Consider the following 27,176-nt stretch of genomic DNA (forward strand, 5'->3'; position numbering starts at 1 on the left):
TTAATGATGTTGAGCATTCTTTCATGTGTTTGTTGGCAGTCTGTATATCTTCTTTGGAGAAATGTCTATTTAGGTGTTCTGCCCATTTTTGGATTGGGTTGTTGTTTTTTTGTTAATGAGCTGCATGAGCTGCTTATAAATTTTGGAGATTAATCCTTTGTCAGTTGCTTCATTTGCAAATATTATCTCCCATTCTGAGGGTTGTCTTTTGGTCTTGTTTATGGTTTCCTTTGCTGTGCAAAAGCTTTGAAGTTTTATTAGGTCCCATTTGTTTATTTTTGTTTTTATTTCCATTTCTCTAGGAGGTGGGTCAAAAAGGATCTTGCTGTGATTTATGTCATAATGTTCTGCCTATGTTTTCCTCTAAGAGTTTGATAGTTTCTGGCCTTACATTTAGGTCTTTAATCCATTTTGAGCTTATTTTTGTGTATGGTGTTAGGGAGTGATCTAATCTCATACTTTTACATGTACCTGTCCAGTTTTCCCAGCACCACTTATTGAAGAGGCTGTCTTTTCTCCACTGTACATTCCTGCCTCCTTTATCAAAGATAAGGTGACCATATGTGCGTGGGTTTATCTCTGGGCTTTCTATCCTGTTCCATTGGTCTATCTTTCTGTTTTTGTGCCAGTACCACACTGTCTTGATTACTGTAGCTTTGTAGTATAGTCTGAAGTCAGGGAGCCTGATTCCTCCAGCTCCGTTTTTCGTTCTCAAGATTGCTTTGGCTCTTGGGGGTCTTTTGTGTTTCCATACAAATTGTAGGGCTTCCCTGGTGGCGCAGTGGTTGAGAGTCCGCCTGCCGATGCAGGGGACACGGGTTCGTGCCCCAGTCCGGGAAGATCCCACATGCCGCGGAGCGGCTGGGCCCGTGAGCCATGGCTGCTGAGCCTGCGCGTCCGGAGCCTGTGCTTCGCAACGGGAGAGACCACAACAATGAGAGGCCCACATACCGCAAAAAAAAAAAAAAAAAAACAAATTGTAAAATTTTTTGTTCTAGTTCTGTGAAAAATGCCAGTGGTAACTTAATAGGGATTGCATTGAATCTGTAGATTGCTTTGGGTAGTAGAGTCATTTTCACAATGTTGATTCTTCCAATCCAGGAGCATGGTATATCTCTCCATCTGTTTGTATCATCTTTAATTTCTTTCATCAGTGTCTTATAATTTTCTGCATACAGGTCTTTTGTCTCCTTAGGTAGGTTTATTCCTAGATATTTTATTCTTTTTGTTGCAATGGTAAATGGGAGTCTTTTCTTGATTTCACTTTCAGATTTTTCATCATTAGTGTACAGGAATGCCAGAGATTTCTGTGCATTAAATTTGTATCCTGCTACTTTACCAAATTCATTGATTAGCTATAGTAGTTTTCTGGTAGCATTTTTCTTTATTAGTTTCTGCTTTATAACAAAGTGAATCAGTCATACATATACATCTGTTCCCATATCCCTTCCCTCTTGCGTCTCCCTCCCTCCAACCCTCCCTATCCCACCCCTCCAGGCGGTCACAAAGCACCGAGCTGATCTCCCTGTGCTATGCGGCTGCTTCCCACTAGCTATCTACCTTACGTTTGGTAGTGTATATATGTCCATGCCTCTCTTTTGTTTTGTCACAGCTTACCCTTCCCCCTCCCCATATCCTCAAGTCCATTCTCAAGTAGATCTGTGTCTTTATTCCCGTTTTACCCCTAGGTTCTTCATGACATTTTTTTTTTAATTCCATATATGTGTGTTAGCATACGGTATTTGTCTTTCTCTTTCTGACTTACTTCACTCTGTATGACAGACTTTAGGTCTATCCACCTCATTACAAATAGCTCAGTTTCGTTTCTTTTTATGGCTGAGTAATATTCCATTGTATATATATGCCACATCTTCTTTATCCATTCATCCGATGATGGACACTTAGGTTGTTTCCAGCTCCGGGCTATTGTGAATAGAGCTTCAATGAACATTTTGGTACATGTCTCTTTTTGAATTATGGTTTTCTCAGGGTATAAGCCTAGTAGTGGGATTTCTGGATCATATGGTAGTTCTATTTTTAGTTTTTTAAGGAACCTCCATACTGTTCTCCATAGTGGCTGTACCAATTCACATTCCCACCAGCAGTGCAAGAGTGTTCCCTTTTCTCCACACCCTCTCCAGCATTTATTGTTTCTAGATTTCTTGATGATGGCCATTCTGACTGGTGTGAGATGATATCTCATTGTAGTTTTGATTTGCATTTCTCTAATGATTAATGATGTTGAGCATTCTTTCATGTGTTGGTTGGCAGTCTGTATATCTTCTTTGGAGAAATGCCTATTTAAGTCTTCTGCCCATTTTTGGATTGGGTTGTTTGTTTTTTTGCTATTGAGCTGCATGAGCTGTTTATAAATTTTGGAGATTAATCCTTTGTCAGTTGCTTCATTTGCAAATATTATCTCCCATTCTGAGGGTTGTCTTTTGGTCTTGTTTATGGTTTCCTTTGCTGTGCAAAAGCTTTGAAGTTTCATTAGGTCCCATTTGTTAATCTTTGTATTTATTTCCATTTCTCTAGGAGGTGGGTCAAAAAGGATCTTGCTGTGACTTATGTCATAGAGTGTTCTGCCTATGTTTTCCTCTAAGAGTTTGATAGTTTCTGGCCTTACATTTAGGTCTTTAATCCATTTTGAGCTTATTTTTGTGTATGGTGTTAGGGAATGATCTAATCTCATACTTTTACATGTCCCTGTCCAGTTTTCCCAGCACCACTTATTGAAGAGGCTGTCCTTTCTCCACTGTACATTCCTGCCTCCTTTATCAAAGATAAGTTGACCATATGTGCGTGGGTTTATCTCTGGGCTTTCTATCCTGTTCCATTGATCTATCTTTCTGTTTTTGTGCCAGTACCACACTGTCTTGATTACTGTAGCTTTGTAGTATAGTCTGAAGTCAGGGAGCCTGATTCCTCCAGCTCCGTTTTTCATTCTCAAGATTGCTTTGGCTATTCGGGGTCTTTTGTTTCTCCAAACAAATTTTGAAATTTTTTGTTCTAGTTCTGTGAAAAATGCCAGTGGTAGTTTGATAGGGATTGCATTGAATCTGTAGATTGCTTTGGGTAGTAGAGTCATTTTCACAATATTGATTCTTCCAATCCAGGAGCATGGTATATCTCTCCATCTATTTGTATCATCTTTAATTTCTTTCATCAGTGTCTTATAATTTTCTGCATACAGGTCTTTTGTCTCCTTAGGTAGGTTTATTCCTAGATATTTTATTCTTTTTGTTGCAATGGTAAATGGGAGTGTTTTCTTGATTTCATTTTCAGATTTTTCATCATTAGTGTACAGGAATGCCAGAGATTTCTGTGCATTAATTTTGTATCCTGCTACTTTACCAAATTCATTGATTAGCTCTAGTAGTTTTCTGGTAGCATCTTTAGGATTCTCTATGTATAGTATCATGTCATCTGCAAACAGTGACAGCTTTACTTCTTCTTTTCCCATTTGGATTCCTTTTATTTCCTTTTCTTCTCTGATTGCTGTGGCTAAAACTTCCAAAACTAAGTTGAATAAGAGTGGTGAGAGTGGGCAGCCTTTTCTTGTTCCTGATCTTAGTGGAAATGGTTTCAGTTTTTCACCATTGAGGACAATGTTGGCTGTGGGTTTGTCATATATGGCCTTTATTATGTTGAGGAAAGTTCCCTCTATGCCTACTTTCTGCAGGGTTGTTATCATAAATGGGTGTTGAATTTTGTCGAAAGCTTTCTCTGCATCTATTGAGATGATCATATGGTTTTTCTCCTTCAACTTGTTAATATGGTGTATCACATGGATTGATTTGCGTATATTGAAGCATCCCTGCATTCCTGGAATAAACCCCACTTCATCATGGTGTATGATCCTTTTAATGTGCTGTTGGATTCTGTTTCCTAGTATATTGTTGAGGATTTTTGCATCTATGTTTATCAGTGGTATTGGCCTGTAGTTTTCTTTCTTTGTGACATCGTTGTCTGGTTTTGGTATCAAGGTGATGGTGGCCTCGTAGAATGAGTTTGGGAGTGCTCCTCCCTCTGCTATATTTTGGAAGAGTTTGAGAAGGATAGGTGTTAGCTCTTCTCTAAATGTTTGATAGAATTCACCTGTGAAGCCATCTGGTCCTGGGCTTTTGTTTGTTGGAAGATTTTTAATCACAGTCTCAATTTCAGTGCTTGTGATTGGTCTGTTCATATTTTCTTCCTGATTCAGTCTTGGCAGGTTGTGCATTTCTAAGAATTTGTCCATTTCTTCCAGGTTGTCCATTTTATTGGCATAGAGTTGCTTGTAGTAATCTCTCATGCTCCTTTGTATTTCTACAGTGTCAGTTGTTACTTCTCCTTTTTCATTTCTAGTTCTATTGATTTGAGTCTTCTCCCTTTTTTTCTTTTTTCTTTTTTAGCGGTATGCGGGCCTCTCACTGTTGTGGCCTCCCCCGTTGCGGAGCACAGGCTCCGGACGCGCAGGCTCAGCGGCCATGGCTCACGGGCCCAGCCGCTCCGCGGCATATGGGATCCTCCCAGACCGGGGCACGAACCCGTATCCCCTGCATCGGCAGGCAGACTCTCAACCACTTGTGCCACCAGGGAGGCCCCTCCCTTTTTTTTCTTAATGAGTCTGGCTAATGGTTTATCAATTTTGTTTATCTTCTCAAAGAACCAGCTTTTAGTTTTATTGATCTTTGCTATCATTTCCTTCATTTCTTTTTCATTTATTTCTGATCTGATTTTTATGATTTCTTTCCTTCTGCTAACTTTGGAGTTTTTTTGTTCTTCTTTCTCTAATTGCTTTAGGTGCAAGGTTAGGTTGTTTATTTGAGATGTTTCCTGTTTCTTAAGATAGGATTGTAATGCTGTAAATTTCCCTCTTAGAACAACTGCATTTGCTGCATCCCATAGGTTTTGGGTCATCGTGTCTCCATGGTCATTTGTTTCTAGGTATTTTTTTATTTCCTCTTTGATTTCTTCAGTGATCACTTCGTTATTAAGTAGTGTATTGTTTAGCCTCCATGTGTTTGTATTTTTTACAGATCTTTTCCTGTAATTGATATCTAGTCTCATAGTGTTGTGGTCGGAAAAGATACTTGATACAATTTCAATTTTCTTAAATTTACCAAGGCTTGATTTGTGACCCAAGATATGATCTATCCTGGAGAATGTTCCATGAGCACTTGAGAAAAATGTGTATTCTGTTGTTTTTGGATGGAATGTCCTATAAATATCAATTAAGTCCATCTCGTTTAATGTATCATTTAAAGCTTGTGTTTCCTAATTTATTTTCATTTTGGATGATCTGTCCATTGGTGAAAGTGGGGTGTTAAAGTTCCCTACTATGAATGTGTTACTGTGGTTTTCCCCTTTTATGGCTCTTAGTATTTGCCTTATGTATTGAGGTGCTCCTATGTTTGGTGCATAAAGATTTACAATTGTTATGTCTTCTTGGATCAGTCCCTTGATCATTATGTAGTATTTTTCTTTGTCTCTTCTAATAGTCTTTATTTTAAAGTCTATTTTGTCTGATATGAGAATTGCTACTCCAGCTTTCTTTTGGTTTCCATTTGCCTGGAATATCTTTTTCCATCCCCTTACTTTCAGTCTGTATGTGTCTCTAGGTCTGAAGTGGGTCTCTTGTAGACAGCATATATATGGGTCTTGTTTTTGTATCCATTCAGCCAATCTGTGTCTTTTGGTGGGAGCATTTAGTCCATTTACATTTAAGGTAATTATCGATATGTATGTTCCTATTCCCATTTTCTTAATTGTTTTGGGTTCGTTATTGTAGGTCTTTTCCTTCTCTTGTGTTTCTTGCCTAGAGAAGTTCCTTTAGCATTTGTTGTAAAGCTGGTTTGGTGGTGCTGAACTCTCTCAGCTTTTGCTTGTCTGTAAACGTTTTGATTTCTCCATCAAATCTGAATGATATCCTTGCTGGGTAGAGTAATCTTGGTTGCAGGTTTTTCTCCTTCATCACTTTAAATATATCCTGCCACTCCCTTCTGGCTTGCAGTGTTTCTGCTGAAAGATCAGCTGTTAACCTTATGGGGATTCCCTTGTGCGTTATCTGTTGTTTTTCCCTTGCTGATTTTAATATGTTTTCTTTGTATTTAATTTTTGACAGTTTGATTAATATGTGTCTTGGCATATTTCTCCTTGGATTTGTCCTGTATGGGACTCTCTGTGCCTCCTGGACTAGATTAGCTATTTCCTTTCCCATATTAGGGAAGTTTTCAACTATAATCTCTTCAAATATTTTCTCAGTCCCTTTCTTTTTCTCTTCTTCTTCTGGAAACCCTATAATTTGAATGTTGGTGCATTTAATGTTGTCCCAGAGGTCTCTGAGACTGTCCTCATTTCATTCTTTTTTCTTTATTCTGCTCTGCAGTAGTTATTTCCACTATTTTATCTTCCACCTCACTTATCCATTCTTCTGCCTCAGTTATTCTCCTATTGATCCCATCTAGAGTATTTTTAATTTCATTTATTGTGTTGTTCATCATTGCTTGTTTCATCTTTAGTTCTTCTAGGTCCTTGTTAAATGTTTCTTGCATTTTGTCTATTCTATTTCCAAGATTTTGGGTCATCTTTACTATCATTATTCTGCATTCTTTTTCAGGTAGACTGCCTATTTCCTCTTCATTTGTTAGGTCTGGTGGGTTTTTATCTTGCTCCTTCATCTGCTGTGTGTTTTTCTGTCTTCTCATTTTGCTTATCTTACTGTGTTTGGGGTCTCCTTTTTGCAGGCTGCAGGTTCGTAGTTCCCGTTGTTTTTGGTGTCTGTCCCCAGTGACTAAGGTTGGTTTAGTGGGTTGTGTAGGCTTCCTGGTGGAGGGGACTAGTGCCTGTGTTCTGGTGGATGAGGCTAGATCTTGTCTTTCTGGTGGGCAGGTCCACGTCTGGTGGTGTGTTTTGGGGTGTCTGTGGACTTTTTATGATTTTAGGCCACCTCTCTGCTAATGGGTGGCGTTGTGTTCCTGTCTTTCTAGTTGTTTGGCATAGGGTGTCCAGCACTGTAGCTTGCTGGTCGTTGAGTGAAGCTGGGTGGTGGTGTTGAAATGGAGACCTCTGGGTGATTTGATATTATGTGGAGCTGGGAGGTCTCTTGTGGACCAGTGTCCTGAAGTTGGCTCTCCCACCTCAGAGGCACAGCACTGACTCCTGGCTGCAGTACCAAGAGCCTTTCATCCACACGGCAGCTCTGATGTGGCACGGTGCTCAGACCTCAGATGGGGTGGAGAACCCAGGCAGTGACTCCAGAGAAAGAAGTTTCTGCCCTTTTTTTTTTTTTATAGAAGCATAACACTGAAGAAAAAATTTAGAAGCTGTAAAGTTACCTATTTACCTACAATCCTGACAAAGCCATTCCTGTACTTCCTGGTCGTTAAGGCACATTTCCACCACCCTGCCAAAAACTGCCTGGATTCCAGTATTGCCAGTAGAAGGCCAAATGGGGATCGATAAATGCATGTCCAGTCAGCTGCTGTGACTAGTATTCCACTGAGCACAACGACTGTGCTACTAATAACATAAAGCAGAACTATCAACTAAAGGAAAATTATCAAGGATATAAAATAATGGATTTCCTTAAAGGTCAAAGGATATTTACACCACATTTCTGGCACAGTGTATTTATTTCTCAAATTTTTTAAATTATTGGCCCAACTTAAGGACCTAAATTGCTTAATGATCTCTATTTTTTAAAATACAGGTAAAAATACTAAGGATATAGTGACTAGAAAATCAGCCATCAAAATCATTTGCATTATCCTTCCTCTTCTCTTCCACCTTTCTGGAACAATTCAGTCCAAAAGACATTAGGAGGTACTGAGCAACGCAGGCATCCACACGAGGGACATAGGGAGCCGCAGGGCCCAGAGCACGGGGAGAAGGGTGTTCTTGGGGAGGAGGTGGTGGTGTGGCTCAGGCTGCTGCAGCCCAGATGTGTGAGGAAGGTGTTCTCACTGAGGGCTGACCTGGCACCAGATGTCAGAGCTCAGCAGGGCGAGGAGGATGTGTCTGAGGGGTGTGGAGATGAGGATAGCAACAAAGGGTCAGTAACTTGCAAGGGGTGGATCTAGTAAGTAGATAATATTAAGGATAATGGGAGCTGGGTTTTCTGTTATCTGAAAAGGGAATGACAAATATGAAAAGGAGAAAATTAGAATATACCGCATGGTGTTTGGGAATAGGAGATACTGGTGTGAACTTGTGGTTTTCAACATATTGGTAGAGATAGAAATAATTGTAAATGTAACAAACGATAAATACAGTGGTATGTGCACATGTCCTTTTCACAGTCTGTTTAATGCCCACGATTTTTGCAGTTTTGTGCTGTTTGTTGGTGATTTCACTGTTTAAAATGGCCTCTAAGCATAGTACTGAAGTGTTGTGTGTAGTGTTCCTGAGTGCAGGAAGGCTATGCTGTGCCTTACGGAGAAAAGGCATGTGTTAGAGTAGCTTCATTCAGACATGAGCTATGAGCCATAAGTTTCATGATAATGAATCATCTGCCTATTTATTGAGAGAGAGAGAGACACCTTAAACAGTAGTACACATAAAACAAGGTCATGTGTTGATCAGCTGATGGAAATGCTGTGACCAGAGGCTCACAGGAAGCTGGGATGGAGTCTAGGATTAGACAAGAGTAAAGTGCCAATGTTAGTTTCCTGATTTTGATGGTTGTATTACTGTTACGCAAGAGAATATCCTTGTTGTAGGAAATACTTAGAGTATTCTGGGGGTATTGGGACATCTTGTTGCCAGTTTACTTTCAAATATTATACTTCAGGAATATAGTTATTTGTACCACACTTGGGAATTTTTCTGTGACTTCAAGATTCTTTAAAAAACTTAATACAATAGAAACAAAGATGCAATAAGTAATACTAATAACAACAAAAGAAACATAGCATTTGCATTTAACTCACTGGGGCAACCAGAGAACAGTGAAGACACTACTTCCCAGTAGCAGAGCAAGGCAACACATATCACAGAATAGATAGAAATTGCACAGCCATATAGACACCATAGTTTTCCTACCAAGAGTAACAAGGCATAGATCACACGGGCAATCAGATGAAGAATTTGAATTCTCCCCATTCATTTTTAGCTTTAAATTTCTTACTGCTGTAACCAGCAAGTCAAAAGCAACAAAGACATTGCTATAACATTAAAAGCTTAATTTTATAGGCTTTATGAAATACCACTATGGGACATTATCCTGGCTTACCACCAACTGAAAAAATAAGGATTTCGAGAAAACAGGAGCAGCAAATATAATCTCTATAGGAAAACTGTAAAGGGGTCATGACAGGAAGAATTAAGAATATGTATATTATACAACCAAAAGGGTGTACAAGGAGAAAGGCATGATATTATGGAGAACGGACATAAGGCTGCTTAAAGACACCTCCCCGTTCCCAGTTCTCCTGTCATGACCCCATTGCAGCTCTCTGGAGAGCTGTCCTTGTTCACATAGTACACTTAACACTTAATAACAATTTGGTAGCTGTGTTCTGGTAAAACAGCTTCATATCTCTGCATAAAAACTTTATGCTCCATTTACTGATGTTTTTAAAGTTATATTCAGATATAGCTAGAACTTGGTATATCTAGACTTCTAGAAAGAAACTTGTATTGAGGGCTCGATGGTAAAATGTTGAAAAAGAAGTGCTAAGGAAAGTGTTAATGGGTAACTCAAGGTTTACATACAGATGTGTACAAGAGAAGGCTGAGTGTTTAGACAGTGTTCAGGGGCTGAGAAACCTTTTGGGAAAAGAGAATTGCAGTGTTTCTTCTAGCTTGTTTTAAACTTTTAGAATGATTCTGAAAATGTAGAAAACTGATAGTGGTCTAGAAGTGCAGTTAAGTACCCTCACTCTATTAATTTGGAAGCAGTTGGTTATGTCTTGCTGGAAAGAAGCCATTGGCAAAGGAAAAAGCCTCCTCTTAGGGTGTTTAGTCCAGGTGATTTTAATAATTATAGTTTATTTTTGTTTTAAATCATAGTAAAGGAAAATCATGTGTGTCTTTTTGTTCTGTGCCTTTAGAAAATCTGGCTTTCTCTATGTTGGTTCACCTAGTGACAGCTTCTACTAATTACAAGCAACTTGCTTAGTGTTGACTAGCTAATCTAAACTTATACATGGAGGAGAAGATTTTAGGAATTATTTTCTAGACAGGTACCAGAAGGAAGGAACAAAGGAAGGAAAGTGGGAGGGAAGATATTTCAAGCAAAAACACAATGTTTTACACTTGTCTTTTTTTAAAAAAACACTATAATTTACTATTAGATTACCTGATATTTTTTTAACTGGCCATTTTCCCCACCTCCCCTTTTTTCTTAATTAATTTACACTTTAAATTTTATGACAGTTGAGTCAATACCATTTTACCAGGTGTTTTTATGAAGTAGCATCCCAAGAGATGATTCTGTATTGCAGCCCTGAAGGGTGCAGTCAGTGATTAAATGTTAAATTCTGTCCAGGCACATGATGGAGCCACATTAAACTGCTGGTGCCCACAGGCTGTTTAACAGCTGTCTGCCTTGATGTGATTTTTTTAAATCACTGTGAAGCATTAGAATAGAATACCAATTTGCAGCCAAAAGATGCTTCTGAAGTGCGAGAAACTTCAGACCAAAAAAGCTCTAGACAGCATTTTGAAAGGCTTTTGATGAGCAAATTGCAAATATTAGTGCCTCTAAGCTTGAAATGTTACCTGTGAAATAGAAAAGTGAATATTCTTGAATGTAATATCTCTTCAAGCCAAGAAAGTGAAACAAATTGAAAAATCTAAAAATAATTTTAAGTCCTACCCAGATGGATGTAGCAAGTACACATGGTTAGTAATCTTACCTGGGTTTTGAACTCCTAGGAGTCTGTACCAGTGTCTATTTATATATTCCAAATTACTTAGTATACTACTTTGCACATAGAAGATGCTCAACATATATAGAACTCTCTCTCTTCATTCTTAGTGAAAAAAACTTTATCACTGAAAGTGGAGATTGCCACATTTCTATTCCCTAATGAGGAAAACTCCTGTCTGGTACACTCCAGGCATTTCACTGCCAAAGACCATTAAAGCCATATTGCATTTTGTAGTGACAGACATAAATTTAAGGACATTTATGAACTGTCAGCATCATTATAAAGCCCCGTGTTACCAGGTCCACACTGACTTGTGCTTTGGGGTAGTCAGTGCCAGCTTCAGGGACATGTGACCTGTGTAGTCTCATAGGTCTTTTTTTTTTTTTTTGCAGTATGCGGGCCTCTCACTGTTGTGGCCTCCCCCGTTGTGGAGCACAGGCTCCGGACGCACAGGCTCCGGACGCGTAGGCTCAGCGGCCATGGCTCAAGGGCCCAGCCGCTCCGCGGCATATGGGATCCTCCCAGACCGGGGCACGAACCCGTATCCCCTGCATCGGCAGGCGGACTCTCAACCACTTGCGCCACCAGGGAGGCCCGTCATAGGTCTTTAACTTGGCCTAATGCTCTGCTCTCACTGTCTTGAAATCATTAATAATTTCCCAGAAGAGGCCCCCTGTTCTTCTTTTGCACTAGGCACCACAAAGTATTAGCTAGCCCTGCTGGTAATTCTGTCTTTCTGTCATATAGTTCTGCTTAACAACACAATATGATAAAACCTAGACCTTAGAGAGTTTACTTGTATTGATAATTTTAGTGTCTTTTAAAAGTAATGGTTCACAAGAGATCACTGAGGATATCAGAAATACCTAGAAACAAATCACAATGAAAACACGAGGACCCAAAACCTATGGGATGCAGCAAAAGCAGTTCTAAGAGGAAAGTTTATAGCAATACAGTCCTACCTCAAAAAACAAGAAACATCTCAAACAACCTAACCTTACACTTAAAGCAATTAGAGAAAGAAGAACAAAAAAACCCCAAAGTTAGCAGAAGGAAAGAAATCATAAAGATCAGATCAGAAATAAATGAAAAAGAAATGAAGGAAATGATAGCAAAGATCAATAAAACTAAAAGCTGGTTCTTTGAGAAGATAAACAAAATTGATAAACCATTAGCCAGACTCATTAAGAAAAAAAGGGAGAAGACTCAAATCAATAGAACTAGAAATGAAAAAGGAGAAGTAACAACTGACACTGTAGAAATACAAAGGAGCATGAGAGATTACTACAAGCAACTCTATGCCAATAAAATGGACAACCTGGAAGAAATGGACAAATTCTTAGAAATGCACAACCTGCCAAGACTGAATCAGGAAGAAAATATGAACAGACCAATCACAAGCACTGAAATTGAGACTGTGATTAAAAATCTTCCAACAAACAAAAGCCCAGGACCAGATGGCTTCACAGGTAAATTCTATGAAACATTTAGAGAAGAGCTAACATCTATCCTTCTCAAACTCTTCCAAAATATAGCAGAGAGAGGAACACTCTGAAACTCATTCTACGAGGCCACCATCACCCTGATACCAAAACCAGACAAGGATGTCACAAAGAAAGAAAACTACAGGCCAATATCACTGATGAACATAGATGCAAAAATTCTCAACAAAATACTAGCAAACAGAATCCAACAGCACATTAAAAGGATCATACACCATGATCAAGTGGGGTTTATCCCAGGAATGCAAGGATTCTTCAATATATGCAAATCAATCAATGTGATACACCATATTAACAAACTGAAGGAGAAAAACCATATGATCATCTCAACAGATGCAGAAAAATCTTTCAACAAAATTCAACACCCATTTATGATAAAAACCCTGCAGAAAGTAGGCATAGAGGGAACTTACCTCAACATAATAAAGACCGTATATTACAAACCCACAACCAACATAGCTCTCAATGGTGAAAAACTGAAACCATTTCCTCTAAGATCAGGAACAAGACAAGGTTGTCCACTCTTACCACTATTGTTCAACATAGTTTTGGAAGTTTTAGCCACAGCAATCAGAGAAGAAAAAGAAATAAAAGGAATCCAAATCGGAAAAGAAGTAAAGCTGTCACTGTTTGCAGATGACATGATACTATACATAGAGAATCCTAAAGATGCTACCAGAAAACTACTAGAGCTAATCAATGAATTTGGTAAAGTAGCAGGATACAAAATTAATGCACAGAAATCTCTTGCATTCCTATACACTAATGATGAAAAATCTGAAAGAGAAATTAAGGAAACACTCCCATTTATCATTGCAACAAAAAGAATAAAATACCTAGTAATAAACCCACCTAAGGAGACAAAAGACCTGTATGCAGAAAACTATAAGACACTGATGAAAGAAATTAAAGATGATACAAACAGATGGAGAGATATACCATGTTCTTGGATTGGAAGAATCAACATTGTGAAAATGACTATACTACCCAAAGCAACCTACAGATTCAGTGCAATCCCTGTCAAGCTACCAAAGGCATTTTTCACAGAACTAGAACAAAAAATTTTACAATTTGTATGGAAACGCAAAAGACCCCGAATAGCCAAAGGAATCTTGAGAAAGAAAAATGGAGCTGGAGGAATCAGGCTACCTGACTTCAGACTATACTACAAAGCTACAGTAATGAAGACAGTATGGTACTGGCACAAAAACAGAAAGATAGACCAATGGAACAGGATAGAAAGCCCAGAGATAAACCCACGCACATATGGTCACTGTGTCTGTGACAAAGGAGGCAAGAATATACAATGGAGAAAAGACAGCCTGTTCAATAAGTGCTGCTGGGAAAACTGGACAGCTACATGTAAAAGAATGAAATTAGAACACTTCCTAACACCATACACAAAAATAAACTCAAAATGGATTAAAGACCTACATGTAAGGCCAGACACTGTAAAACTCTTAGAGGAAAACATAGGCAGAACACTCTATGACATAAATCACAGCAAGATCCTTTTTGACCCACCTAGAGAAATGGAAATAAGAACAAAAATAAACAAATGGGACCTAATGACACTTAAAAGCTTTTGCACAGCAAAGGAAACCATAAACAAGATGAAAAGAAAACCCTCAGAATGGAAGAAAATATTTGCAAATGAAGCAACTGACAGAGGATTCTTCTCCAAAATATACAAGCAGCTCAATATCAAAAAACCAAACAACCCAATCCAAAAATGGGCAGAAGACCTAAATAGACATTTCTCCAAAGAAGATATACAGACTGTCAATAAACATATGAAAGGATGCTCAACATCACTAATCATTAGAGAAATGCAAATCAAAACTAGAATGAGGTATCAGCTCACACCAGTCAGATTGGCCATCATCAAAAAATCTAGAAACAATAAATGCTGGAGAGGGTGTGGAGAAAAGGGAACCCTCTCGCACTGTTGGTGGGAATGTAAATTGATACAGCCACTATGGAGAACAGTATGGAGGTTCCTTAAAAAACTAATTATAGAACTACCATACGACCCAGCAATCCCACTACTGGGCATATACCCAGAGAAACCCATAATTCAGAAAAGAGTCATGTACCACAATGTTCATTGCAGCTCTATTTACAATAGCCAGGACATGGAAGCAACCTAAGTGTCCACCGACAGATGAATGAAGAAAGAAGATGTGGCACACATATACAGTGGAATATTACACAGCCATAAAAAGAAGTGAAAGTGAGTTATTTGTAATGAGGTGGATGGACAGAGTGAAGTAAGTCAGAAAGAGAAAAATTAATACTGTATGCTAACACATATATATGGAGTCTAAAAAAAAATGATTCTGAAGAACCTAGGGGCAGGACAGGAATAAAGACGCAGACGTAGAGAATGGACTTGAGGACATGGGGAGGGGGAAGGGTAAGCTGGAACGAAGTGAGAGAGTGGCATGGACTTACATGTACTACCAAATGTAAAATAGGCAGCTAGTGGGAAACAGCCGCATAGCACTGGGAGATCAGCTTGGTGCTTTGTGACCACCTAGAGGGGTGGGATAGGGAGGGTGGGAGGGAGACGCAAGAGGGAGGAGATACGGAGATATATGTATATTTATAGCTGATTCACTTTGTTATAAAGCAGAAACTAACACACCATTGTAAAGCAATTATACTCCAATAAAGATAAAAAAAAAAAAAGGACTGGTTCATTATTAAAAATACTTGTAGAGCCCATCTTCCTTTCCCTTCATCTCCCCTTCCCATCACCTCCGCAGGCAGTGCCACAGAGGTGTTGACCACAGCATGCCTGGCATCTGAAGACATGGAGAGTAAGAGTAGTGAGTGCAGAGGTGGCAACGAGAGTAGTTGGGAGATTGGTTATATTGAGCAAATAAGTTGTTTGGTTTAGCAAACAAATAAGTATACTAAAGATAAGAGAGCCAGATTTCTCACTGTCCAAAGGGATTTCCAGACATTGAAGGTTAGGAGGCTGAAAAGAACACTGAGGCACTGGATTAGAATTGTAATTACCAGCATGATTTCACAGCTTCTTAAATTTATATGTAGAAACGGTTATAATGTTTATATATATGAATATATGAATATAAATATATATACACATATGTATAGACATACATAAGTTTCTTAATTGTGTACAGTGAAAGGGTCTAGAGGCAATGATACGTCAATAGTAATGAGCACAGTGAGTGCCCAGATGTTGGTTTCTAAATACCACCCTCCACTAAAAGGAATCAGGGATGCTTGGATAAATGGCCAGTTCTAGGACTGGGGCAGCAAACATATAAGATCAACCTGGAACATCATGTTGTTCCAGAAAGTAAAGAAATCTTCAAAGAATGGTGGGAACATGCCAAAAGGACCCCAAAGCCAGCCTAAATGCATGCCCACTGACCAAATCTAATGTAAGCAACAAAATAAATACTGTTAATACCAGATTACAGCTCACTGAATAAAATAGAAATCTCTGTATGCGTTTATAAATAAATGAATCAATAGAGAAGGGAACATTCTTCCTTAATATACAAGTTCAACTAATAAATGCAGAAGGGATGGTAGAAATAGATAATCACCACTGATGTCTGTTACAGGGACAGTGATACAGAAGGAGTCATCGGTGGATGCTAGACTGGTAGTTGGAGGGTTGGTGAGGAACAGGTTGTTGGCATGATGCAGTGTACCTGTTGCAGCTCTCATACTGTAACAAGTGTCCTTTCACAGTCCATTTAATAACACATTTTTCACACTTTTATGCTTTTTGTTGATTTTGCTGTTTAAAATAGCCCCCACATGTAGTGCCGAGGTGCCGTCTCTCTAGTGTTCCTGAGTACAAGAAGGCTGTGATGTGTCTTACAAAGAAAATGAATGTGTTAGATAAGCTTCGTTGCAGCATGAATTATAGTGCTATTAGCCACAAGTGCAATGTTACCGAATCAATTCTGTGTTAAATAAAGTGTTTTTAGCTGGAAACACACATAAAACAAGGTTACGTGTTGATCAGTTGGAGAAAATGGACTAAAGGCTCACAGGAACCTAACCCTGCATTTTCCATAGGAGCAGTGCTTCCGTGTTTGCTAATTCAGTGTTCATGGCACATTATAGGACTTCACTGCCATGAATAACAAGAATCAAATGTATCTCACGTGATGGGTACTGCCGAAACCGATAAGTGTCGTTTCAGGGGGGCTCCAAGGAGCCCGGTCTTTTATGTCTCAGCCCAGAAAGAATTCAGCGAGAGTCAAAGCGATAGATAAGCAGTGATTTATTAGAATAGGATGCTTGTGAAGCTTCCAAGCGGCTGGGCAAGAAGGTGCCGCGCCCTGAGAACTTAGTCGGCTACAGTTTTGTAATCAAAGGAAAAGTGGGGAGGGTGAAAAGACCACCTTCTTCCTCATTCTTGAGTAGACACCACACTTCCATCATCAGCTCCTCCTCCATATTGGGCAGGGGAGTTTTCTTGTCCCTACATGGTCAAGCTAGGACTGTCATGGCACTATGGAAAAATTATTTCAGGTCTTTCACTTTGAAATGTCACCTTTCCATAAAGTACTGTTTTTTATGTGTGCAGAGAGCATGTCCTAGGGATCATTAACTTACTGAGTTCACTGGGCAGAATGTGGGTCTCATGTCACCATTGTTTTTATTGTTTTGGGGCTTGTCTCATGCATGGGTTTTGTTGCTAAGCAGGCCTGCTTGGCTTTGTGGTTAAGCAAACTTGCTTTCTTGAATGACCATTAACTTACAGGGGTCTCCCATACTTTTTTCTTTACTTACAATCCCCTAGTGGGATTAACTATTTAAGTGCCTGAGTTGTCCCTTTACTTTGTCCCTATCACAAACAGTGGTTGCCATTGGTTTTATCAGATTAATTTCATATGACGTATAACAGTGTTCAAAATTTTACTCTGTTGTGAAACTATACATATGTATTTGTGAGTGATTTATAAAATATTTCAGGGTTAAAAGGGACATTTGGAAGACTGACTTATATAATATGAAATAGTAAAATATTTAAAACAGTTGTTTGTACATTTCTTGCTAAAATAAACTATACTTTTTAGTTCACTAGCCTTCTTTCGGTTTCATCTGCTTACTAATTTAAGATGAATTTGATTTTAAGAAATTATAGTTCCAAAGATAGAAAGTTTATTTTACTAGAAAGTATAAGTAAACCATATCTATTAACTAATCACTCTAAAATATGTTTTTTATGTTGCCCTCACTTTGAACTCCCTGGTATGTCTTTCTCTTAAAGAATTTTGGCTTATCAGTGCTTTATAGTTGCTTCCAGAGCCTGACAGATTTATTGCGTATAGTTTTTAATGCTAAACAATTGGCTTTTGATACTTTTTTGAGTGATTGGGGAATATCTTATTAGAATTAAATAGATGAATTAGCTAATTGTATTTACTTAACATTTGGAGGGATAAGTGAAAAGAGAAGGAAAAGACTCAAGCTGATTCAAAAGCAAAAATGAGAAGAAAAGATAAATGATGTATTCTTCAAGTCTTCTAATCAACCAAATATTAGACAAAAGAAATTGGGGATTTGTCTTTAAACTGGAGATGTGCTGAGCATATTCTTACTTTAGGGTTTTTTTTTTTTAAACTGTCTTGTCTTTAGATACTGATTTTTGTCTAGAAGGGATAGTGAGGGCTACTAAAATGAAACTCATAATTTCAACTTTTGATTGACGTTTCCTTGATGCCGGGCACTTTACACTATTTTAATGCCAGGAAACAAATTTTATCTACTCTCATCTTTAGGCAAGTTCTTATTCTTCGAATGCAGAGTCACTTCTAATTTAGATTTTTAGGAAATGGGAAAAAATTTATTCTTTGAGACCAGTTGTCTAAGCCAGGCTCCTGCGCTTCCTGGTTACTTGTCATTCAGCAACTGTATGGGAAAGTGTTTGTAAGCTATAAATCAGTGTGTTAATAATAATTTTTATTTCTCCTCTTAAATTGGATTTTGTAAAAACTTTGTAAAAAACAGTTTTATTTCTTGTTTTGTTTAGTACAGATGTCTGTCTCTTCAGCCAAAAATCATTACTAATGGTTATTGGGCATTTGTTTTGTACTTTGTAATCTTATAAAGTGTTTTCATCAGATGTTTCTTAGAAAAACCCTGAGTGATAGGTGAAAATCATAATTTCATAGACGGGAAAACTGGGAGGTAGAAAAGCAGTCACCCTTGCTTTCGGGTCAGAATATTCAACCTCTGCTTTCCTGTTCGGTTTTGAGGTGGGGAAGGGGTGGTTTTGTTCTTTTTGTTTTTTTAAATATCCCTGCCTTTTACTGCTGTAGGGAGTGACTTATATTTTGTTTTTTTAAATATCCCTGCCTTTTACTGCTGTAGGGAGTGACTTATATTTTGCAACATCTGATGTTTTTCTCCTACAGAGACATTCCAATGCCCTTAGTCAGCTCAGGAGTAGAACATGGTAACTTGAGAGAGCTGGCATTTGCGAGAATGAAAGACCTTGGAATACAGGTAAGAGTCTGACCATAACTGTTGAGATCAAAGTAGTCTGAGACACGAAAACCTGTGATACTATCACATTACAAACTTACAGGTTTGGTCAAAAAGCTTTCATGTATTGAAGCCATTCTTACTGTATAACACATTGAAATTGAAGCTAGTGGTTGCAAAGTCTGCATCCTATCCCCCACACCCCTCTGCTTTCTTCTAAAAGAGCATAGGTTTGTCAATTTAATGGTTGTTCTTTCTGCCTTCTCAGATTGCCAACTATGTGTTCAACTCCTTTTTTAAAAAAACTTTTTAATTTTTTTTTTGAAGTATTGGGTGTTCGATTCTTGACTAGTGGTTAGAGAAGAATACAACATTTGAAGAAACAAGGCTTACATACTGAAATAATTAGCAATGTTATTGCCCAGATATACCAGTCTCCCTCGCCCCGCCCCACCCCCATGTCTATTCACTCACTCATTTATTTCACAAATATTTACTAAGCACCTCCTTTCTGCTTTCCCTGAAAGAGCCCAGGAATCTGCAATTTGACAGTCTCTGTAGATGATTCTGAAATCACGATGAGGTTTGAAACTCAGTGCCCTAGGAGCTATTTCTCAGAACTGCTAAAGAGAAAAGGCCAGGAGGGTGTCTAGGCTTGAGCACTGATTCCTGGCCTCTGCCTTCAAAGATTCTCGTTCACTCCATCTGGGATGGAGCTGTGGGAGGTTCTCACACACAGTGCAAACATGGACCCCACTTCGAAAGACGTCGTTGAGAGGACTGCATATCATGTTTGTGGACCTACCCAAAACATTTTGTTCTCTGTCAATATATTATGGAGAAAATTTTTCAGAAAATTGTCCATAGGAGAGTTTGTGAACATTATGGCTTATTCTACCCTCCCCCACACAAAAAAATTTCAGTTCTAGAAAAACAGCAAATGTATGTACAGTAATGAATAGCCCCAAACAAGAGCGTGTGGCTGCTCAGCCTCCCAGTCCCTACCTGTCCTCGTTGTCCAGCTCCTCCTCCTGAGAATACCGCTGCCGAGTGACCCACCCGGCCTGCTCAGCCTGCTGACCTCGTCAACCAGGCACTGTTTTTAACCCTGTACCCTTCTTAACCTGTGATAGCCTCTCGTAAGGTAAACTGGGATTGAGTCTAAAGACTGGAATTCAGTCACACCGAAAGACATCCAGTTCACATAGGCAGTGCCTTTACTAGAAAATAAGCACACACCCATCTCTGCCTTTAAAAGCATTCCCCTCCCCTCCAAAAAATAGAAAACATGCAAGTGTTCATTAAAAGCATGTAATATGGGTTCCCGGGGCATGGAAATAGCTTAGTTCTTATAGAACTGAATAATGAGCTCTTATTTTTCTCATGGCATTCCATCCATATATATCCTAAATATACTATTAGTAGTATAGCTGCATGACATCATCAGATTTCCTATGGCGATCTTTTCTCACTGATGGGAAATGTTAGAATCCTGGAAATAATTTTTACAGTTCTATAGGGGAAAATATACCATAGGGCATATAATAGTTACTGTAATTATAGATGCCAGGCTGTGTAGCCTGCACACTGTGTTGTGGAATAGAAGCAAGAGTTACATCACATAGCTTGGCCGTGCAGACCAGGCACTGCTTCCGTATCATCCACAGGCAGCTTTGTGCTTCCCAGGGACACTCAAAGAGCCAATCTGCGACCGTGGTTCAGATTGTATAATAAATAAGTCAAGGTTCTTTCTTTCCATTCTTCTTCCTTCCCCTCCTTCCTCCCTCCCATCCTTTCTTCCACAGAGCCCTTCTCTGCAAAAAACAACAGTCTTAGCTCCCCTCTTTCTGACATTCCTAAAATGATACAAATATGGTGATGCTAAAAATGTTAACTGCCATAAAATGGTGAAGGTTTTAAAAAATTAGGAATTCAGTTTTTACTCTTCGGTAGACATAGTTTTGGATTGCACTTTCAGATACAGTTATATCCTCTGGATTTTCAGATTTCAGGATGTATGTTCTTTACTTTCAATATTATATATTGATCTCCTTTGGATTCTAAACTTATTTTAAAAGCAATACTGTACCAACTTCATGTATTTCTAGTTTGTTTTTCCCTATCAGGTTTATTAAAGATGGCTTCATTTTTTATTTATTTCTTTTATCTCAATGTAAATTATGTCCAAACTTGATTTTGAGCCCAGGATTTGGTGGAGAAGTTTCAATAAAAATTGAATTAGTTACCAGTTTTATACTTTTTCCCCCTTCCCACTTTTTTTTTCTTTCTTTCTTTTCTTTCTTTCTTTCCTTTCTTTTTTTTTTTTTTTTTGGCAGTGTCGAGATGTGAGAACCAGAGAGGTTGGCATCCAAGAAATTCATCACAAAGTGCGTCCATACCAGGTTAGTTTCTTCATTTTATAGAGAAATTGGGTCCTGTTCATTAATCTTTGTCAAGCCTGGGCCTACACCTACTTACCAGTAGGACCAAACCCTAGAAGTTAATGAGTAAACTAAGAGCAAAGAGCAATTCAGAATGAAGTCAAGCCAGGAAAGCCAGATATGAGGGTGGCTCAACTCTAGAAGAGCCAGGTTAGGAAAACCAAGTTTGAACTTTGTTGTAGATCAGTACTGTCCAGTAGAACTTTCCGTAGTGTTGGAAATGTTCTATAATCTGTGCCATCTAATAGGATATCAGCTACCAGTCACAATGTGGCTAGTGCAAAGAAGAACTTAGTTTTTAATTTTATTTAATTTCAAGTAATTCAAATGTAAATAGCCAAATGTGACTAGTGGCTACCTTCAGGTAAAGCTGAGTGTCATGTGCTTATCTCTGTGTGCAACTGTTAAATTATTGCCTGTTTGTGGTAATCAAGCGAATAGATCAGCCATATGAACAGGGGTTCCATACAACGTGTTTGTGATGAATTAACTTCTCTCCTAGAATGACATCGTGTTAGCTATTTGCCAGATTTTCTGTGGGGGTTAGCTGTCGTGTGGGAGCCTATTTGAGAAAGGCTAGAGTAGACCTGCATTGATATTTCTGTTCTCAAAGTGAATTGTTTATTTGATTGACATTTTTCACATTTTGGATCTTTTGAGGAAGAACGTAGACCCAAGCATAGTTAGTCATTTTGTCAAATTCTTGTGCAAGCCAGTTATTCAGCAAACATTAAGTTGAGGAGGAATGTCACTATTAGTCTGTTTATTCACCTCACTGTGGGTCCAGTGTGCCCATTTTCAGAGTGTATCTGGGTGTGACCATGCCCACATATGTAGCTTTCTCTGCATGCATATTGCTTATATTTACGCAAAGTACAAGGGACACTTGAGCAGGAAGCAAGAGTCAAAAGCCCATGTAGATTGCTAACACAAAAGCTTCCCCATCCCCAAAAGCCCCTCTCCGGTGACTGGATTTTCTTTAACATGTGAATCTCATAACTAGGCATACTATTTTAAAGGTCCTGTGGGATACTTTTTAAAAAAATTCCATCAAGGAATAAGTAACCAATAACACATTTTTTCTCCTAAAAGCAGGTTTTAGTGGAGGAGGTAAGGACTAGAAAAGAAAAACATTGAGGACCTGACAGTTCTGGGGCCTCAGGGTGCTCCCGAGAGCTGCACACATGACATAATGTATAATTTTACCTTAGAGACTCTTCATGGAGGATCCGATATAAATACATGGAAGCATTTACTGAGCCAAACTCTGTAAGAATCACAAGGTTAATGAGGTTCAGATATTTATGAGATTGTAAAACTGGTTTCCTTTTTTATAGTCCACGAACAAGTCATGAACTCTCGTTTACTCAGTGCTATTGAGAGGAGACAAGGAAAAAGAAACATAATTTATGGTTATTTATTCTTTATCCCTAATAGTGGATATTAGTCTAAATAAACATATAATTATAGAAACGCACTTTGTTCTCTAATTTAAAAAAAAAGTTTTTGCATGGCTTTTTATGAAACAGGTTGAATTGGTAAGAAGAGATTATGTTGCAAATGGTGGCTGGGAGACGTTCTTATCCTATGAAGACCCCGATCAAGACATTTTGATTGGCCTCCTGAGATTACGGAAGTGCTCAGAGGAGACATTCCGTTTCGAATTGGTCGGCGGGGTGTCCATAGTCCGAGAGCTGCACGTGTATGGAAGTGTCGTCCCCGTCAGCAGTCGGGACCCCACTAAATTTCAGCATCAGGTATCCTGTATTCCATTTCTCTTTGACTGTGATTAAGAAATTGCTCAAAGGAGGAAAAGAGAAAAAGAATGAGGTGAGGGTGGGAGCAGAGGAAAAGGAGAGGGGAAATTCGGGAAGTGTAGAAACAGGAACCAGTACAATACTACAGTTGTTCAGAGATGTTTTCTCTTTAAATTGCTCCCCTTTGGGTGTGAGGGAGGGGGAGGGAGAGACAAATTGAGGCTCGGTCAAGTGGAATATAATAATAGACTGAACCATATGAAATTGCTATTTTTGAAAGTCAGAAATGGTCTAATACTGGCAATTTCGTATGATTCAACTATTTTGGGATCGAAGGAGATAATTTGAAAGAAAGCACTTATGAAATGTTAAAGCACTTCGTAAAGACAAGCAAGCTATGTGATATATATAGTGGAACACTATTCCACTCCCCCCAAACAACCTAAATAAATAACTCACTTTTTTAAATTTCAGGAGAATAGGTTAAAACTGCTAATGGTGGATGTAGCATAAACCCCCATATTGGTGATTTAAGAATATTGCCTGGTTTCAAAAAGCTTTTTAGAAATTGAAGGGGTGACTAATAATACAAGGGTAGATGCCCCAGACTTTCATCACCTGGAGATTGCCTAGCACTTGTTTAAAAAAAGACAAGTCGAGAGGCAATTACACGCTTGCTGTGACTAGACTACATCATCCACAAAATACCTTTTGATGGCTTTTGTTGCAGAGTTATTCCTAGTCTGCTACAGTGTGCTTCTGGTATAATTGAATAGTGAACCTTTTCCTTACACCTGTAAAGGGTTTTTTGTCACTCTTATTTTAAAAGAGTTTAGCAGCTACGAAATAGTACCCTTCTTGTTTTATGGACCCCTCTTAATGACTTCTTCCCTTCTTAATTCCCTAACCCCTCCATTGCCTCTTACAGGGATTTGGCATGCTACTGATGGAGGAAGCAGAAAGAATAGCTAGAGAAGAACATGGATCTGGGAAAATAGCTGTTATATCAGGTAACTGGGAGAGGGCAAAGTTCATGATTCGTTCACATTTTTAACTTGGTACCACAGTGAAACGTACCTCAGGCCTCTCTTGCCCCCATATATGATTATTATGTTCAAAATTGGGCAGAGCCAAATAGGGAAAGACTGGTGCTCAAGCACAAAGAAAATTCCTCTAAGCAGTTTGGCGGAATAGAGCTTGCAGAAGCTCTCCATATCTTGAGTGGCAAGGCCAGTAATCTATATCCTGTCTTCCTCGTGGTCTGTCACACTGGTCTCTTGTGCTTTGTGCCCAGTTACGCTGTCTGGGAAAAATGAAATTTGATGATATGGATCTAAGAAAATCATAAGTCAGTGCGGAGATTTGTCAGTATTGTTCTGGAAATTAAAATAGAACCTAGCTGCCAGTACAAGATGTTTAAAAGCAGAGTTCCTTGCTCCTTAAAAATTGTTTTCAGTGACTTTGTTCCTGGGGAACAGATTTGCCCTGTTCGGAAGCTTTCCCCTTACCTTGCCTAGGACATCAGGTAAGTGGAGGAAGTGGGTATGTAAAGGAAGGCCTGCTGTAAGTGGAGCAAGAAATAACGCATACGCACCCTTTCACTCATACTCTAGAGTGTCATATCCTCACAAACTTTGCTGTTCTCAATAAGAAGCTAACATTGTGAAAGCCATGATCAAGATTCAGGTTATTTTCCCTCCAGCATTTGTTTTCCCATTAGACTATGGCATTATTAAATGAAAGTTGAAACGACACTTTTAAAAAAAAAAATCAGTAAGTTGTTGCCAATCAGTACATCAATACCTTTGCCCAGATTTCAGTGATTCCAAATACGGAAATGTAATGACCCAGGCTCACTTAATCGATTATTCAGTCTGGCTCTGGTTTTTGGCATTATCCAGACAGATAATAAAGCTTTTTTTTTTTTTTTTTTTTTTTTGCTGTACGCGGGCCTCTCACTGTTGTGGCCTCTCCCGTTGCGGCCTCTCCCGTTGCGGAGCACAGGCTCCGGACGCGCAGGCTCAGCGGCCATGGCTCACGGGCCCAGCCGCTCCGCGGCATGTGGGATCCTCCCGGACTTCCCGGACTGGGGCACGAACCCGTGTCCCCTGCATCGGCAGGTGGACTCTCAACCACTGCGCCACCAGGGAAGCCCATAAAGCATTTTTTAATATGGCTAGCTCTCTCTCTGTTTCTGTGTTATCTTTAATATTTTTTATTGAAGTACAGTTGATTTACAATGTTGAGCTTAATTTGTGCTGTACAGCAAAGTGACTCAGTTATACACATATATACATTCTTTTTTATATTCTTTTCCATTATGGTTTATTCCAGGAGATTGGATATAGTTACCTGTGATATACAGTAGGACCTTGTTGTTTATCCATTCTGAATGTAACAGTTTGTATCTACTAACCCCAAACTCCCAGTCCATCCCTCTCCCTCCCGCTTCCCCTCCCCCCTTGGCAACCACAAGTCTGTTCTCTGTTTTTTCTGTGTTATCTTTAATTCCACTAAAGAAGTAGGAACTAAATGAGGTTCACCTAATTGGTGCCAATATTTGTAATTAAAAAATGTTTACTTCTCAATTGTTTAGCCTGTGGTTGACCAGAAATCAGCCTTTCCTGGTACCAGGAAAGAGCCAGACCAACTCAGAACTCTTTGTACATGTGCACCCGTGGATTACCCAAAATTTCAGTGGCCTCTTTTGCCAGCGCACTGTCAGTGTTTTCAGTACAGTACTTCCCACGCGTTAATGTGCTTGTGAATCATCTGGAGATCTTGTTAAAATGCAGATTCTGACTCATTAGGTCTGGGGTGGGGCCTGAAAGCCTAGATTTCTGACCAGCACGCAGTGATAACCTATACTGATTGTTGGCAGACCATACTTTGAGTAGCAAGCTTTTAGTATTCTCCTCCAAATGTAGTATTCTCTTTCAAATCACTAAGGTAAAGAGATTCTCTGTGACCCTGGCAGTGCCTGCATTCCCTAAGTCTGATATGCAATCAAGTGATTTTCTGGTATCTGTGGGAACTTGATCAGTTTTAAAACTGAAGGGCATCTGTAGTCTTCTTCTTTTTTTTTTTTTTTTTTTTTTTTTTGGCTGTGTTGGGTCTTCGTTGCTGTGCACGGGCTTTTTCTAGTTGCAGTGAGAGGGGCTACTCTGTTGCGGTGTGCGGGCTTCTCACCGCGGTGGCTTCTTTTGTTGCGGAGCGTGGGCTCTAGGCGCGAGGGCTTCAGTAGTTGTGGCTCATGGGCTCTAGAGCACAGGCTCAGTAGTTGTGGTGCACGGGCTTAGTTGCTCTGTGGCATGTGGGATCTTCCCGGACCAGGGCTCGAACCCATGTCCCCTGCACTGGCAGGCAGATTCTTAACCACGGCGCCACCAGGGAAGTCCCAGGGCATCTGTATTCTTTCACCTCTCCATTATATTTAATTTGCCTTCATGATATCTATCTCTTTTTAGAAATGTTACATGCAGAGAGGGGCCTCTGACTTGCCCGAGGTCACATTCAGTTGCCTGTAAGAGCCTCAGTTTCTGCTTTTTGAGCAGTGTCTTTCTAAGTGGAAATCAGCATCTGTCCTCTTTCTAGCCTTTTGTTATACTCTAAATAATAGCTCAATTTCAGATCATCTGCTTGTAGAACTTTTAAAATAACAAGAAGAGACTTGCTAAAAATAACAGGGAAGAACCTTTCTGCTTATTAGTTGTCACAGTAAGACTACTCGGTTTCTGTACAGGGGTTTCTCTTAGCCAGGGGGTTTCTACAGAAGCAGCCCTGGAATGCATTCTTGGCGCTCAAGGGAGTTCTGTGTTACTTCCTGTCTCTCTGGTCTGTGAGCCTCCCCACCCCTGCTCTCTGCTGGGGAAACCAGCTAGGGCCTTGACTTGCTGTTTGGCTGACGACCTGATCACTCTTCAAATGAAAACACCAAGAACATTTACTCTGTGTGTGATGCATTTTGTTTCTCTAATTTAATAATATATTACTGTTCTATTTAAGTTTCTGAATCAGACATCTGAGGTGTCCATTATTCAGAACTTCAAGAAGGGCAGATTTAAAGTGTTTTTTTTATCATAATGTGTTTTTTGGTTGGTTTTTTTCTTCTATATTTGTTCAGTTGACTTTGGTCTT

At 39.2% G+C, this 27,176-nt stretch overlaps 1 protein-coding gene across 1 annotated transcript in view; it reads left to right on the top strand.

The window, feature by feature from the left end:
* Positions 1–27,176, top strand: part of ELP3 (elongator acetyltransferase complex subunit 3) — a 111,146-nt gene that overhangs the window by 58,883 nt on the left and 25,087 nt on the right. Inside the window, exons 11-14 of the mRNA XM_060102610.1 lie at positions 18,772–18,862; positions 21,178–21,243; positions 22,812–23,039; positions 23,968–24,049. Coding sequence (XP_059958593.1) covers positions 18,772–18,862; positions 21,178–21,243; positions 22,812–23,039; positions 23,968–24,049 — 467 coding nt within the window. The remainder of the gene's footprint in view (positions 1–18,771; positions 18,863–21,177; positions 21,244–22,811; positions 23,040–23,967; positions 24,050–27,176) is intronic.

Source organism: Mesoplodon densirostris, chromosome 6 (genome assembly GCF_025265405.1).
Source record: "Mesoplodon densirostris isolate mMesDen1 chromosome 6, mMesDen1 primary haplotype, whole genome shotgun sequence".
Lineage (NCBI taxonomy): Eukaryota > Metazoa > Chordata > Mammalia > Artiodactyla > Ziphiidae > Mesoplodon > Mesoplodon densirostris.